We start from the raw sequence: 17,153 nt of genomic DNA, 5'->3' as shown, positions 1-17,153 counted from the left end.
CATATGCCCACTCTGGCATGGAAAGGGTGCCAGAATTCAGGACTGACTACGTAATTGGCATGGCCCAGTGCAAAATGGAAATGCAGGCCTCTTGTGAGAAAATGATCAAGAATTTCAAGATGCCACCAGCAGAACCTCAAACCAAGTATGCAGCCCTTGAAACCCAGGCCCTGTGCGACTGCACAGGTTGCACAGCCAGGCAGTAGGCCCTGCCTGCCTGAATCTCCGGTGGTCAAAAGGAGACCAGATTTGCTAGAACTCCACCCAAGAGGGAGGTCTGCCTGTAGGGTGTACCGTCAGTGGCGGAACTAAGGGGGTTTGAACGAAGTCAGGACAGGGTCAGCTCTCCCACTTCAAAGAAGTGTGCATGGCAGAGGTTACTTAGAGCTACTAAAACCTCATCCACGTGCCCAACAGAGAGCCAACATTTGACATCTATCTGACAAGGAGGCCCTTGCACCCAGTCAATGTTGGTCATACGAGCAGCAAAAGTCAAAAGAAAAGAAATCACACACTCAGTTCAGAATGATATGCTTGCCCATTTCATCCTGATCCTCACTTCCCTATGCCAACACCCAAGGAGCTCAAATGTGAAGATGTCTGGGTAAAAGTAAAGAATGGACCACACTCCCTTCCTCATGGCTGTCACACTGACCTAAGGAGGCCTGAAAGAGATGAGACCAACATTTTAAACTGGACTGGAACAGGGTGTGTGTGTGTTTAATAACAGAAAGTAACTAAATCCAAGTGCTCTCCTTGAAATATCATTAAGGAATGGAACATATAGATTTGGTTCTTGCAAGGGTGTGATTCAAACATCTGTACTTTATTTGTATCTTGTAAAGCAGACTGCTCAATCAATTAGTAACATATTAAAATTTATATTTATTACAAAGCAGGGGAGTGAGGAAAGCTATTCATGAAAAACAGTTGACATATAACAAATTACAAACCCTTTCACTTCTAGTATTGATTGACGGACTGAATGTGGGGTGTGAGAGGGAGTCAGAAACCACCCCAAGGTTTCTGAGCTGAGCAAATGAAGGATGGATTTGCACTAATAGCTAAGGCTGGGAAGACCCTTTTAAGGAGGCTTGACTGCCTTGGAAGGAGAGCCCAAACCTTTAGTGGTTGGCTGACCATCTTGGCCAAGCTAATGCAGAAGTGTGACCAGATCCAGGCTTCAGACGAAATAGGACATCCAGTGGACGGTGGGTGGTGGGTGGTGGGATAGGGTGAGGACGAAGAAAGACATCAGACTTGGGTAGGTGGCTTAAAGTTTTTAACCTGTTCATTGGCATAAACAATCACCTACTTGTTTTGTAGTATGTTGTCCAGAGACAGTCTGCACCTAGAGGAAACAAAGAAAAACATTCATGACTTTGACAATGTGGAGCATCCATTTGGATGTATGGCACAAGACTGCAATTTTGGAAATCATTGAATGTAATCCATGGATCTCTTAGATAAATAGAAACCTCAGTTTCCTGGGTCATCATCTTGTTCCATCACAAGCTTTTAAATAGCTCATCTGTCCAATGTCTTGGAGGCTCCCAACAGTGATATCATGTGTCATGTAGAGAAGAGGGCTTCTATCATATAACAAGCATTTCTAAGTTGCTAAGTAACCATTTCCAAAGGAGAACCCAGAAGTAGAGATCTGTCAGCTGCATGGCAGCCCAATGACTGGGTCCAGTTTATCTCAACACAAACAGGCTTTGTGCTGACATTTCCTGGATTCTGGGTCTAGTACGTTATTCTCTATCCTGCAGCCTTTCTAAACATAAACATCTGAATATTAAGCTTATTCTTTCATATTCCATTAGGTGATTATAAGTCTTAACCCAAGCCATCTTTGAACTGTCAAGACAGCTTCGAAATGCAAGTTTAAATTTTGGTCGGTTGCAGTTTGACACACACCACTTTGAACACCCTGGATTCCTCCACCTTTCAGAAAACGTTGCTTTAGGGGGATTACCTAGGTCGTACTTCTTTGATGAGTTTGCCTTCTCCAGGTCTTCCACAAAGGTGGGAGAAAGTCTTCTAAAATGATAAGATGAGGGTTACAAAAGCAAGAGAAGGTGTGGAAACGAGTCCTGTCGCCAGTTTCATTCACTAACCACTGGAGCCTTGAGTCAGAAGCTTTATAAGCAAACAGACCAAGACTGTCAGTGAGACGGTGACAACGGGCTCCCGGAGGTGAAAGGTTAAACCTGGTCTCCGAGTTTAAGAGCAAGAGGCCTTAAGAGGAGGTTCACCGCCAGCGACTGGCTAAAAAACCTGCCAGCTTGGACAAGTGATTTTGTGTCCACCTGGACAACTTCAGACGGGTCAAGTTTCACCAACTCCGAATACTAGAGACAAAACCCCAAAACTGCATACCCCAAATAGGGGCAGCCCCTCCCTCTCTCCCTTTCCCCTTCTTCTCTTTCTTACTTTCTTTCTTTGCTGTGTATTTGTTTTTTTATTTCTATTTTTTCCTTTTCTTTAACATCTTCCTTCCTCTCCCTTTGTCAGCAAATTACCCACCCGTTCCACCCGGCTCACTCCTTCACCTCAGTTTCAGCTCCAGGCACATCGCGGGCTCGTCTGGCTCCGGTCCTGCGCGCCCGCCCGCCCCATGGCCAATTCCCATCCTCCCCGCCCCCTTAAGACCCATGAAAGGGTCTCGGCCACGCCACCCTTCGCTTTCCCAGGCGGGAACTGTCGCACCCCAATTCTAGCCTCTCCAGGGCGGCCCTGCCGCGCCCGCTTCCCGGCTCGGGGCTCCCGCGGTCCCTCGAGCGCCTCCCGGCGTTCGGTCCCCGCGCGCCGCAGCTTCCCGGGTGGCAGTGTCTCCCTCGGCGTCGCCTCGGCCCGGCCCGGCTCCGCCCACGGCCGCCGCCGCCTGATTGGCCTCTGCCCCGTCGTCCCGGGCTGCCTTCCTCCCCTTCGCCCAATGGGCACCACCACCTGGTCCAAAAATTCCCCCGAGGGGACCGAGGGGCTGTGCGAGCGCCCGCTCGGGCCGGGCGGCGGGGACGATCGCAGCGGCGCGCGGAGCGGGGAGGGGACGCGGAAGGGGGAGCGGAGGAGGGAGGAGGAGGAGCAAAGGTGTTGGAAAGAAAACTTCTGAAAGGAACAGGAAACCTGCCGGGGAGGCGGCAGCTGCGGCTCTCGGAGCGTCTGGGCCGCGCACGTCGCGGGGCGTCCGGAGCTGCGGCTTCAGGCTGAGCCCCACGCTCTGTCCCTCGGGCCGTGCCCGCCGCCGCCGCCGCCGCCGCCGCCGCCGCCGCTCTGGGAGCTGCAGGCGGGCGCCCCGTTCCGCCTCTGCCGCGGCGGCTCGCTGGAGAGGGCGCCGAGGGCGCCGAGAAGCGGAGGGACGTCTTCTTCGGAGCATGAAGCAGCATGTCTGATAAAATGTCCAGCTTCCTCTACATAGGGGACATCGTGTCCCTGTACGCGGAGGGCTCGGTCAACGGCTTCATCAACACGCTGGGGTAAGCCGGGGCGCGGGCTGGGGAGCGCTGGCGCGCGGTCGCCTCGGAACCCATCCGCGTCCCTCCTGGCGCCGCGCGTCCTCCGCTCTGGCTCCCGCTCCCGCCTGCGGTGGCCCGGCGGCCGGGCAGGCTCCGCGCCCGCGGACAGCGCCGTGCGCTCGGCTCGCTCGCTCACTCGCAGGAAGCTGCCTGGAGAGGCAAGTCTTTCTCAGCAACTTCGTAATCTCCAGCTCAGAGACGCCTCAGAAAAGGAGGAAGTGATTCAAAAGCCCGGAGACAGGCCCGGCGAAGAAGCCTTTGCTGGCTTCTCCGTGGGTTGTTTTGGTTAAAATGTTTGTTTTCCCTCAGAGGTGAAGCAGAACGCCTCCTCCCTCCATCCGAGCCTGCCGCCGCTCTCGAGCCCTTGTCCCTCAGGGGCCGAGTTTGTAAGGGCAGTCGATAAAAGTCCGTGGCCTTGGACATGGAACTCAGGCGATGTGGTGAGCCGGAGTGTGGCTTTGCCCTGGGGGAGGAGGTCACCGTCCCCGCTTCGCTTAAGGAATTTCCATTTGGCCTTACCGAACGGGGACTCGCCCAGCCTCGGGGGCACCCGGGGGTGTCTGCCGCGCTGTGAGCCCCCCAAAGGGCTCCGACGGCCGTCTGGGTTCTAGAACTCACACCTGCTTTCTCCCTTCCCGGGCCTCGGCCCACTGGAATGCTGCACCTCTCCTGGGACTCAGCCAAGTGCGGGGCTCTTGAGATTCGAGTTGATTTATGAATGGGGGAAATAGATATATAAACATCACCGTTAAAGAGGACTTCCTTGATTACTAGTACTTTCTCTCTGTCCTGAGCGTGGATACCGGTTCTCAGTTTAAACGCACACTGCACTGTATGCTGATGCGCACGTTTGTTGTCGCTACCGCCGGGTCTCAGTACCTGGACTCCCCAGACTTAGAGACTTCAGGTCCAAGAACTGCTGCTTCCCCTCCTGGCTGGTCACTGTGTTCTGCTGTTAGTCTTTAGGGCACGTGACTTAACGTTCAGTGTCCCTGGTCTGTGACTTTGAGCCAGGCCCTTAACTGAGTGGTGGCTACTCGGTTGGGGATGTGGAAGTCACCAGAACATCCACAGTTTCTGTTACTGGAGCATCTTCCCTAATGGGTGGAAGAAAGGAGGTAGATTTGATTCAATCTCTCTAAGGTCAATGTTAGTTAATTGTGAAACTGAAATGTGGAAGAAAAAAAATACCGGTGACAAGTGCTTGTCATAAGCTACCATTTGTGTCTGAGAGCATTCATAGTACAAGGTCATTGTTTGGGCCCCAACAACGTTTTGCAGATGAACTCTGCTGCAGCTCCCCCTCCCCCTCCCCCAGACTCTCTAGGTTTGTGTAGTGTGGTGGTTAAGGGGGAAGGGTTCCAGGGCCAAATGCTTGGGGTCAAATCCTGGCCTCTCCTCCTGAGACCCGTATGACCCTGGGCAAGTTACATAATTGCATCTTAGTTTCCTTACAATGGGAAAATCAATGGTTATGGCCTCATAGGGTTGTGCTAAGGAAGAAGTGAGTTAATGTATGTTAAGTGCTTAGCAGAGTACCTGGTACAAAATAAACACTTGTATAAAATGTTAGCTATTGTGATTATCACTACCTTGGTGACTGTGAGCTATAGTAACGCTTGCGTACAAAATGATAAGAATTAGGGATAGAGTATAAAACCTCGAAAAATAAAAGGGCATGCTTTTGTACTGTCTATTTGGAGTAAAGTTATGTGTTTGGGGAACTATGTAATTTTTAGCAGTTGTGGAGTTTCTTCTGCTCTTTTTAGAGATTGAGAAACAGGGGGAAGAGAACATTAATGCCAAAAGCTGAAACTGTAACCCTGTCCCCAGATTTTCATCCAAGTGTGTGTTTCTTTGGTTACACATTGTATCTTTAAGCCTTGCGAAAAAGAAGCTTGACCTTTTATCTAGCATATAGGTTTATATTAATATTTCTTACTTGTTTTCAACATTTTTTGGTGGTGTTTTGGAAGTTGAGTTGCCTTAGAATGTATTATTTTTCTGTTGACAAACTGAGTCCTGTTGAGGTTAAGATGACAGGACTTCTGTGCAGCTCGAGCCTGAGGTGAGGATGGATCTTTGGAGATACTGCTTTGGTGAAGCTCAGTGGATTGGTTGGATATTCCGTTTCTTTAACTTGTGGAGTTCCATTGCCCTCAAGAGGGTTAGGAGTTGCCCAGCTGGCAGGAGCATGTGTCTGCGCCATATGACATGTTCTCCAGGGGAAGCAGCATCACCTACTTTGTTAACTGAGAATATAATTGGTAGATAATTTACTTTGCAAGTTCTTTTTAGGGCCATGAAATCAAAGCAACATTATGGTTTTTCATTGTGTTGTTATTGGTTCAATATTTATACACTTTTTCTTTTTGTTGTTGTTGTTGTTGATTTTTTGTTTTGTTTTTGTTTGTTTTTGACGGGGGTAGTAATTAGGTTTACTTATTTATTTGTTCTTGTAGGAGGTAGTGGGGATTGAACCCAGGACCTCCTGCATGCTAAGCACCCAGTCTACCACTTGAGAGATACCCTCCTCCCCCCTACACACTTTTTCTATCAAAGACAGAATGCATACTTTGAGTTGGATTTCCTTGCTCTTCTATGGTTGGAGGTCAGTTGTCCTAGGTCTGTTGCTAATTTTTCATGTGACCTTGTTCATATAGTTTATTCTCTTTTCCTGTCAGCATGTCTTTGTGGAGACTCAGAAAAAGAGTATATGCTGTCCTCACCGCTGGGGTATTACAAAAGTGAATGAAAGAGACAGAAATGAAAGAGCCCAATTCTTTTTCAAGAGAATTGCTGGGAAAATCCACATTATGCTTAGATTTTTGTGGCCCTGAAATGTCTTCAAAGGCGTGTGAATTGTTAAAGTGAATTGGAGAGCTGGATTGGAGACATGGGCATTGAATCTCTTTAGCTCGGAAAGTTTGTTCCACTGCAATATCAAGAACTCAACGGAAGAGCTAAAAATGAGGCTGAAAGTTTCTGATTTCTATTTTCGCTCTTTATCTGTTTGACACTTTTGGTCACATGATGGTTTTTCAAATTCAGTTCAAGAGGTGGTTAATGAGAATGGAGTTTACAGCATTTCAGGGTAACTCAGAGATATTTATTTGTCTGCAAGTAAATTTTGTCTGATTTTAATATTTAGTGTGTAAATTTATTTGGGAGGATATACGTTGTTATTATTTGGCTTTTGGGCATTTTTGCCATAAGGTAATGAGTTTTTCAGCTGAAAACATAATCAAAGTTTCAATCTATTAGAATTTAGCAGGCCCTTTTAGAGGTCCTTCCACCTGGTAATGTGGACCCAGCTTTTAAGTCTGATTTCTCAGTCTGAGAAATTGGATTGTCCCAGAAGCGAAGATTTGCATTTCCTCTTATTCTCTCAGTTATCCTTTAACCAGGATATACCCGATCTTTCTGGATCCTGAGTTGCCTCTACCTGAGGTTGTGTTGGTGCAAAAGGGGTCTGGTTTGTATATTCTAACTTAATTGCTCACCTAAAGATCTAATTAGGAAATACATTGAGTTCAGGGGAACTACTTTAAATCCTATTGGATGATGATGGTGAATATATTAAACAATTTTTATGGTACTGGCATATTTTAGGGTTATAGGTTTAATTTTTCTCTTAAAAGGGAAGGAAGGAGTTTGGGGATGTGCTGTACAATTTCAAATGCGACGTTAATTGCTCCTTCCCTCTTCTTCCATTTTCTTTATTCTGAGATTCACTTCCCTGGTCACTGACACTTTGTATTTTGGGGTCCGTCAGCTTGACCAATAGTCAGGGACCAGAGGGCGTAGTGAGCATGGCGGAAGTCCCAGGAAGGGTGGGATAGGAGAATCAGTGAAAGGTATATAATTGTTTCATTGTCTGTTCCCCCCCAGGGCTGAGAGGTTAGTGAACAAGTGTGCACGTGTGTGTCTCTGTGTGTACACCTACGTACCTGTGTTTAAGTGATTGTTGCCTTTGGCCTGAGCTTTCTTCTCGGGATCCACCAAGAATCAACAGCCACTAGTTAAGGTCTGACAAGACTGTCAGGTGACCCACTGAAGCAGTGACTGCCAAGCATCACAGTAGTTTCTTAGCCAGAATGGCAAAAGATTGGGGCCCTTATTTTTACTTGCGGTTTGATTTTGGCCTATTCAGTGAGCTTTTTAAGTCCTTTGTTTCCATGTTCATTGATGGACATCAGGTAGGCGGCTGGTGTGTCACACGGTTTATAATTCTGACTTAAATCCTTAGACAGGTGAGTAAAACTGTGTAAAGGTTTAGGTTTTATTTTTCCCATTTATGGTCCCTTGAATTTCCCTTCCTGATCTTTTGTTTTTGTTGCTTGAAGTTTTAAATATTTAAATATTTGCAGATTTATTATTATTTTTTTCTTCTTTTACTCATTTTACTGTGGTCTCCTTATCCCAGTTTAAAAAATCTTCCCCTTAACAGCACTGTCTGATCAGTAGAGGCACAGATGAAGCTAGGAATGGTTACAGCCAACTTTCACATCTGCATGATTTGTAAGTTATCTTTGGTCTCTTCCAAACAGAACACTTCCAAGTAATAGCCATTGTTTCCAGCTGTAACTAGGTGTATAAACCTAGCTTTGTTTTGCCTAGGGCATCTATCACTGTGATAAAAGTTATCTAAAAATCCATTGGATGTGTGCCTGTGTGTTTAGTGGGGAGGAGGAAGACAGTATAATCTTGAATCCTGAGTTGTTTTGGAAAGTCTAAGGGTTGCTCATGTCATGTTATGGAACTTGAAATCAGCTGGAGTACAGAGACAGTTTCTGAAGTGGTGAACACAAGGCCTATTTTAAGCTGAAAGGTCGACTATTTCTTAAACTTTGAAGTCATTCCATAAATAACATTGCAGCTTTCAGACCCTCTCTGGTAGAAAGCTCAGTCCGGTAAACAACCATCCCTTCTCAAGTGCCCCTGATGCTTGACGTTGATGGAAGAGAATTCAGAGGCAACTGCTTGGCCTCATTCTAGGTTTAACAGAGTTTTCTTGCTTAAAAAAAAATTTTTTTTTTTTTTTTTGCATAGGTAGCATTCTTCATAGTCATGTTTTCCCTTTGGAACTATTCTTGGACAGGTGGGGTGTGTATAACTTACAGAATATAGGCAGAATGCTATAGACTTAAACTTGAAAACTTAAATTCCAGGCACACGGTGTACCTTCATATATAAACATAAAAGAAGCAACAGCGGGCTTCTATGACAAATTTATAGCATTATAGCAGATTGAATTTTACTCTTTTTTTTTTTAACATCAGAATTTGATAATAGGTCACCAGATTATAATCAGAGGAGTGAAACTTTAATGGTCATTCATTTATTCATTCATTCCTTTGGTGCCTTTCAGATACATGAATGCCTTTTTTTGGTGGTCATCTTTCTACTCCCATGCAGATTTACATGGGAAAATTTTTACTGTATACCTTTAGAAAACCATAATTCTAATTTAAAAATGTAGAAAATAAGGTACATGGAAAACAGTGAGAGAGAATAAAACAGCGTATTTACTAACAACGGTGACGCCGCATGGTGGATGGGCGGGTGATTTTTATTTTCGTTTTCATTTTTGTGTCTCCTGTATTTCCCAGATTTATATACGTTTCTTTAATTAGACACCTATTACTGTTATAGTCAGGAAAGTTAACTAAAATGAAAATAATGTTTTTAAGGATTCTCCAATTTCTTACTACTCTTCATCAACAATGTTTGTTTTAAAAAGCATACGTGAAGTGTTTTTCTGGTCATGGTCAGTGGAAGAAAACCACGAAGTGGGAAACTGCCTGTTGCTGAAATAGATGGTCATATGTTTACCATAAGAAATTTTTGTTTCTGGTTATTTTTGGTGTTTTAAAACGTCATATGGAAGAATGTTTGGCCAGTAATGCTGAGCATTTATGAATGGTTGGTTTAACTTATGCAGTAAATATATGGTCTGTTTTATTTTAGAAGCCTTGTTTACACATGTAAGAAATACGCCCTTCAGCGTGGCTGGCTTGTTCATTTTCGTAATCTTAGTACCCACTTTCGAAGTTCTGTTGTCTGAGTCACTTTCTGTAGGCATTAGTTTGTGCAGGATTTGTGTGTGTGTGTGTGACTGAAATCATTTGATTAAGTTGTTTTTACTGAATGTCTTTGAAGCGGATGGATTAGCTGTCTCAGAATTCAAATCAATGATTCGTTAATGATAGCTATTTTATAGTTTATTTCAACACAAACCTACAGATCTCCAACCTTGAATTCAGAATAAGTCAAACTATCAGGCTATTCAGAAAAAATGTAATCATAAAATTTAGGATGTGTCCACACCCTGAATCAAGTTCATGCACCTTTCCCGGTAATGTGGTTTACGCTGGAGCATGCTGTAGACTGAATCATTGGTTCCTTTGACACATGTTTATCGAGCCCTGACCATGTGCTAGAGATACAGTATGAAAAGATGCCAGATATTGTGCTATTTTAAGGTGTTATCTTAAGAACTCAAACTTCCTTTGAGAATTTGTGGTATGACACTTGGATAGGATCAACAGGAGACATCAGGGCATGTGGTACCTTTGCTCTCAGTGTTGTAAATGCCACAAGATCAGGAACTGACTCTGACCTTATAATCCTTGTATGCTCAGCACCTCACACAATTCCTGAGGTAGACAGTAAGTGGTTACTAAATATTAGTGAAGTCGGTGTAGTGATTATTTAGTATGAGATGAGACTGGTATTGAATCACCACGACATAAAGCAATTCTTTTCAAATAAAGATGATTAGACACAAAAGAGGATTCTTTCTCTGGCTGGTATGAATTGGGGCGGGCTTCAAGGAGGAGGTGGCATTTAGGTGAACTTTCAAGGATTATTAGGATGGATATTTGTCTCAAATCTATACCCTATAATTTGTGTTCTTGATACTTGTTTCTTTTGTAAAAAATATTGGTGAAATTTTACTGTTCATTTTAATAGGTCCAAAATGGGAAGAAACCATTTGATGTTATTGAGATACGCAAAGATGAAAGAAATAATCTAAGAACGTGTTTTATACTGATTTATGAAATGTGAGAGCTTTAAGTTTGATTCAGACCCTCTGAGTGTATTTGGACTGCCTTCAATCCTTGTCATGTGCACTCAGTGTACCAAAACCTGAGATACTGACGGCAGGATAGAAAGCCAGAAGCTTGGCAGTTATTTGGGGGAACTTATACAATGTTTCCCAGCTCCTTTGGATATTCTGTTTTCACTCCTTTCCTCCTTATTTCTCCTCATCCCCAATGTTACATACTTTTTCTTCAGTTACCATGAACTTAAATAGTCTTCTATTTAATAGATCCCTGGAAACTTTGGCAATAAGGACAATTTACTATCTAAAATAGTTCTAAATTGTTTGGTCTCCTTGTACCTATGAATATTCAACACACAAACACACACACACACTTGGTAGTATGTGTGGAGTCCATCCTGCCCTCTTTCTCTCTTGGTATTTAAACAAGCGATGGAGTCCCATGAACACAGGGACAGGCTTAGGAAGCAAACAAAGCATCGTCTACGTGCATTTCTAAATTCTTAGAATTCAAACATGTGTTACTGCGGTTCTGTCTGTTAAACTATCATCATAAAAACCTCTTTGTGAAAAATGATGAAATGCTGGACTTTCATTATATATTAGTTATCCAAAGCAATTCTTCAGCAGAGTCCTAGGAGAAACTTTCAGGTCTTTAATTCCTGGATGTCTAGCTCTCCAAGACTTTGTGGTGATGAATAGTTACGAAACAGTCCCTAAGAGCAGACACGGCTACTCCCCACACAGATCTCCTATTGAAAAGAGGAGTCTTCAAGTTATGGAGGGAATCGATGGTCGTCAGAGCTAACTGTAAGAGCTCAAACAAAAACCCAACAAAAACCCAAAAACCCAACTGGATTAAAAAATTGTTGATTAACTTTTCTAGTGGCAAATAAAAGTATATTATTTGTAAAACTTTCAGAGAATAAAGTGCTCTCCAGCTCACATTTAGTTAAATTATTTGCAAGCCTTGTATTGAATTGTCTTGAAACTCTTGAAAAACCACCTATAGTTGTCCCTTGCTATCCTGATTCTTACTGTCTGATCCCAAAGACACAAGAGATTTGGAAGGCAAAGGATACTTGCATTATCATTTTGCCCACACGGATAAAGCTTAAGAATTGGAAAACTGTATAATATTAGAAGTACAGTTTCTATTGTTTGTAGGGAACAGAAACCATCTTTGGCTAGCTTAAGCAAGGAAGGAAATTTATTAGTATAAGGATACTGGAGGAGCGTCAAGGAACTGAATGATGCGCTCAACAACTGAGCATCGAGAAAGGCAGAAACCCAGGGCTGCTATTGGCATCGCCAATAGCAGAACCTTCTCTCTGGGTCCTGACATTTTCATAACTGGCACATAGTAATCCCTATAATCTGTATCTCTTCTTAACATTAAAAATACAGAGTGATGGAATTTGGCCCCACTTGGATTACTCACTTATGTCCACGACAACAAGTCACAGTGCCAGATCTGATGACCAGGGAGGTCAGATGACCAGGACTTGGATTTCTTCCTGCTTCTGGGGCCGTGTAGTATGGCAGAAAGCGGGCAAAGAGGACCTGGGCGTGAGCTGCGATGTCACCACTTAGTAGGTAATTCAACAGTGGTAATTAGTAGGTGATTTAATAGTAACTTCTTAGCATCTTTTAAAATAAATTATGGTAATATGTCTAATATGAAATTTACCATCTTTTTCATTTTTAAGTGTAAAATTCAGTGGCTTTAGGGCCATTTACAGTGGTGGGCAGCCATCACCATTATCCATTTCCAGAACTTTTTCATTATCCCAAACAGACTTTTTACCTTTTTGACAATAACTGCACATTCCCACCCCCTGCCCATGACCCCTAGTCTACTTTCTGTCTCTATGAATTTACCTGTTCTAGGTGCCTTATGTAAGTGGAATCACACAATATTTGTCCTTTTGTGTCTGGCTTATTTTACGAAGCATAATGTTTTCAAGGATCATTCACATTGTAGTGCAGGCCAGCACTCCTTTCCTTTTTATGACTGAATAATATTCCATTGCAAGGATACAGTGCTTTGTGTTTATTCATTTATCAGTGGATTGTCATTTGGATTGTTTCTACTTTTTTGACTATTATGAATTATGCTGTGATGAATATTTGTGTACAAGGTCTGTATGGACATATATTCTTAATTCCTTTGGGTATACACTTAAGCAGAGGAATTGCTAAGTCATATAGTAACTCTTATTTAACACTTTGTCTCAGCCTTCCTGGCTCTCCTTACCTTTCTTTACCTTTTTTTCATAAGCTCTTTGAAGGCAGAGATCTTTTGTTTTGTCACTGAGTGTCTTGAATGCTTGGCTCCATAAATATTTATTGAATGAATATTTGTTGAATGAGGATGTGCATATTCCTGGATACCTAAGTCGCTGTTAACATCACTCCCTTGTTGGAAAAAAGTCAGTGTAATTGTTCTTCCTAAATGTTTTGAGACTCTATATGGGTAATTCTTTTAAAATGGATGAAAGTTGTCACTGGATTTATGATACCATTAACTCTTGCTATAATAGGTGTTTTAATAATCTCTTGCGTCATATCCCTGCACCTACCTGGCCCAACATGTGAGGAAACTTACAGCCTGGAAAAAGTAATGTATTGAGCCTCATTTAATGGTTTGCATGTTATAAGCACATTAAAGAAAAGTTTTTTCTGAAAGTTCAGTTTGGTTTTTATGTTTGCAAAGAGAGAATTTGTAAGCAATTTGTGAGACCATTTCTTAATTTCGATCAGCCCTTTCCCTTAGTGGATAATGTATAATACACCCAGGGAAAGAAACATTTTGTGCTTTAACAGCTATCAGCAGAAAAGTTTAGTTGGAAATAATTTGCTAATACAAAACCAGTAACTAGTTGGGGAACTTTAGAACTTTAGAAAAATGGAAGAGGGTAGGTGACAACTTATAATTTTTACTTTTGAAATTTAAGAATAAGTATCTGGAAAGGAATAGACATTTAAATATAGGTTGAGGAGAACAAATGAACGGTATTTTTGTTCTTTATTACTTTCCATTCTTTCTATTGACTCAGTCTGTTATAATGTGCTTTGCCTCAGTTTTATTGTAAAAGACATGTTTGGCCATTCTCTTTAAGGACTTGAAATTCTCCAGTGTCGTTATTCACTCTTATTGTTGGAATCCTCACTGGTAGCAATGTTCAGATGAGAACTTGTTTGAGAGCGTGTTTGCATACACGATGGACAAGTAAAGTGAAAAATACAGAGATGTACACATTACAAAATAATTTAAAAAAGTGAAACAGCGTCATTCTATTCTCTCTAGTCCTAACATGATATGGTCCACTGTGATAGATGCTTAAAAGTATAATATCTTTAGAAAAGTAATTTTGCGATGAAAGATACGAAGTATATTAGAGTTTTGCTTCATTTCTGTAACATCCAGATTAATCCAGTTGAAGTGTATCATACCAAATAAAGACAGTGACTTAAAAAAAATCTCTTACCCAAATCACCAAACACAGTTACATTAAGAATCCAGTGTAAGTTAATGATTTAGGGATTAGTTACTTGTGTTTGGCTTAAGTGTTCAAGGTTATTGCTAGTATCAGGAATATAACTACTTAAACATTTGCATTTCAGGTAGATTTTTGGTTTCAGCCATGTTTTCAAAGAGGTAATTTCAGTCTTGGTTTGTTGAAATAGGCGGGAAAGGTAAAGAAAGGAGTATTGTTGTATTCAGGACTTTACTTGTGGCTAGGAATAGTAAATACTGTGACACTTTAAGTCCAATCAAGATTCATTGTCAATGAAAGTGTTACTTAAAACTTGACTAAATCAATCCATCTCTAGGATTAGTAACAAATGAGAAAAGGGCCTTTATTGACCTTTCTTCCCTATTTACCTGTCAGGATATGGTTTAATAATTGAGTTCCGATTCTAAACCCATGTCAGGAATGAGCCTCCTTTCCTGGTCAGTACAAATGAAGTCATTGTTATCTGTCAGGGTGAAACCAAGTGCTTATTTCCGAAGTCTTAGCAGCTAAAGAATCTCTCAGGACCATCTTTTAAAATATCAAATTGCATATAGAAAAACAGTTTGTTAATCATTGGGGAATCGGAGGGAGTAAAGGATTGCTTAGGTAAACTGCCATATACAAGTTTTGAGAGGCAGTAATTACTTTGGCAACAAAATATCTGTAAAGTTATACCATAAACATTTTCTAAAGCATAGATCAACATTCACATTGCACATTTTTTTTCAAAATAGAAGTGATAATAAACTCTCAAAGAATCAATATTAACTACATTATTTAGTTTGGGCCTCATTTAATTTAGCAAAATGCATGTTAATTTCAGTTTCTGAGACTGCTAGTTATCCTCCCAAATTAATTTTTCCCTTTTCCATGTTAACAGATGTACTTGAGTTTGTGGATGTGAGAATAAAGACCACGTTTGCTAGCCTCTCTTGTAACCAGGTGCGGCCTCAGACTCTAATATGTGTGGTCAGGTCCTTAAAGGAGGTGTTCACCCACCTCAACATTTCCCCCCAGCCCTCCCCTATTCAGCTATTTGTCATATGTCGGGGACGAAGCCATCTTGAACCATGTGAATGAGGCCAATACTTCAGGAATAATGGAGTGTTGAGAAAGGAACCTGTTCTCTGGACAGATGTATATTCGAACAGAAGCTGACACTATCTGGGCAGATGTGGGCTAGAACACACATTCCCCATTAGGCAATGTGAAGCTGTTGAAGGATTGTTAAGCGGGAGAATGAAATAATCAGGTTTTGCTCTAGGGAGATCAGACAGCGGTAAAGAGAGAGAATGGAAGAGGGCTGCGAATGGTGGGCCTGGGAGGAATCAGGTGACACTTGAAGGCAGCCTGCATCCAGCAGCTGTAGTGGGGATGAAAGGTGGCTTGTCCTCAGAATCACTGAAGGGACAGTATCTTTGTTTAGTGTTTGACTTTAGACCTGAAAACATTTATGAATTAAAATATTCACTGTTGCTTTTGAGGCTTTATTACATTAAAAAAATGGAACCTATAGACTTGAAAGAAGTTTCTGTTTCATTTGCTTACAGTTGGGTAAAATGTCATTACGCCCAACAGAAGCTCAGTCTTTCCAAGGTTCTGGGATGAGGTACAAGCCTCATCCTGTCCCAGGTTCCCGCTCTCTGGCTCAGGCATAAAGCCCTTTTTTTCCTTTTTAGTTGCGCAAACATTCTGAGCTCCCTCTTTAGCACAGGGCCTTTTCACATGTTTTTTCCCCTGTCTGGTTGGTTTTCCCTCTGAACCCCCAGGGTTTCAGCTCTGTGACTCTTCTGCAGTGAACTTCTCTTGACCTCCCAGGCTGTGTGAGCTCCTTCTGCTACATGCATCCAAAGACAGCGCCATATTCTTGTCCTTCAGAAAATTGATCCCACTTTTAGTTTTAATTTCACTTCCATTTATAGGATTATTGGATTACGTTTTTTTTCTCCCAGTAGACTTTAAACTGTGAGGCCAGCAACTGTGTTGATCACAATGACCTCCCCAGTGCCTTGCACAGTGTCTGCCACGTGATAGGTACTCAAAGAAATATGTTGAATGAATAACTTGTTAGCCTAATGGTTAAGAGGCTGAGTTTTTGATTCAGAAAAACCTGGTTTCAAATTACAGCTCCACTCCTCATGATATGATCTTCAAAAGCTACTTAATACTGAAAACCTCAATTTCCTTATCTGTAAAATGGGACTGTTGCCTAGTTGATAGCATTGCCACGATGACTGATGGCAATTAACATATATAAAACCCTTAGTAAGCATCAGGCCCTTAGAATTAGGCAGCTAAATGTCAAATAGCTGGAAACCATTATTATGATTATGATTATGATTATGATGATTACTGCTACTACTATTACATCTGAAAAATCAATAGGAGTCTCTTTGGAAGCTTGGCCAAGTTCATACTGCATATTGATTGAAAAGTTCTGCTGTGTTATGTTTATAAAAATTTGCAGTAAACCAGTTTTTCAGCTGGTTGTTTGTTTAGTAGGCTGTTCAAAGGGACTCTGCCTTATCTATTATTTATTTTGGTTTTGGCCTTTTTTCCCCCTTCCTTACTTTGATAAAGCATACTACTAAGTTGCAGGCACTTGTATTTATCTTTTATTAGTGGTTTGATGCCTGCTATCTCTTTGATGTAATGCAAACACTTGAAGTAATAACCTTAAGTATCAGCATTAAGTAATAACCTTAGAATTGCTCGGCATATGTACACCATTGCTTCCTTGACTCGAATTTCCAAGTCTTATCACATTTGAAAGCCAACATGTTATTTCAGTTGCTAACATTTCTTCCCTACTGGAACATAGTGATGAAAGGAAACAGTTTTGTTTTACTTAATGAGACAAAACAAATGTTAGCTTTGGAGCCATTGGAATATAGGTTTTGCACAAGTTTCCACTGGGCAGCTGATGCTACTGTCCCTTCTCTGACGTTTCCTCTTGGCCGAGAATTCCTGTTGAACTTCTGTGACTGTTAGAGGGATCAGCGAAAACATTTATCCAACTTGGATAATAAGTCAGTTTACAAATAA

General features: G+C 42.0%; 2 protein-coding genes across 2 annotated transcripts in view; one reads left to right on the top strand and one right to left on the bottom strand.

The window, feature by feature from the left end:
- Positions 1-805: 805 nt before the first annotated feature.
- On the bottom strand, positions 806-3,389 carry LOC141575885 (uncharacterized). Its single transcript, XM_074357298.1, has 4 exons — positions 2,713-3,389; positions 1,979-2,043; positions 1,316-1,351; positions 806-1,181 (listed from the first exon to the last, which is right to left on the bottom strand). The coding sequence occupies exons 1-4, from the start codon at positions 3,387-3,389 to the stop codon at positions 1,006-1,008; spliced, it is 954 nt and encodes a 317-aa protein (XP_074213399.1). The 3' UTR covers positions 806-1,005.
- Positions 3,097-17,153, top strand: part of ITPR2 (inositol 1,4,5-trisphosphate receptor type 2) — a 417,609-nt gene continuing 403,552 nt past the window's right edge. Inside the window, exon 1 of the mRNA XM_074357919.1 lies at positions 3,097-3,479. Within this exon, the coding sequence (XP_074214020.1) occupies positions 3,388-3,479 (92 nt within the window). The 5' untranslated portion in view covers positions 3,097-3,387. The remainder of the gene's footprint in view (positions 3,480-17,153) is intronic.

Source organism: Camelus bactrianus, chromosome 34 (genome assembly GCF_048773025.1).
Source record: "Camelus bactrianus isolate YW-2024 breed Bactrian camel chromosome 34, ASM4877302v1, whole genome shotgun sequence".
NCBI lineage: Eukaryota > Metazoa > Chordata > Mammalia > Artiodactyla > Camelidae > Camelus > Camelus bactrianus.
This window is presented reverse-complemented; position numbering and strand designations above follow the sequence as displayed.

What these genes read in the sequence shown, in the direction of transcription:
- LOC141575885 (XM_074357298.1), bottom strand. Translation starts at nt 3,389, where the DNA reads ATGCTGCTTCATGCTCCGAAGAAGACGTCCCTCCGCTTCTCGGCGCCC. An exon ending in ATCAAAGAAGTACGACCTAG is followed by an intron (nt 1,352 to 1,978) that starts GTAATCCCCCTA and finishes TGTTTCCTCTAG; the next exon opens with GTGCAGACTGTCTCTGGACA. An exon ending in GACAACATACTACAAAACAA is followed by an intron (nt 1,182 to 1,315) that starts GTAGGTGATTGT and finishes TTTCGTCTGAAG; the next exon opens with CCTGGATCTGGTCACACTTC.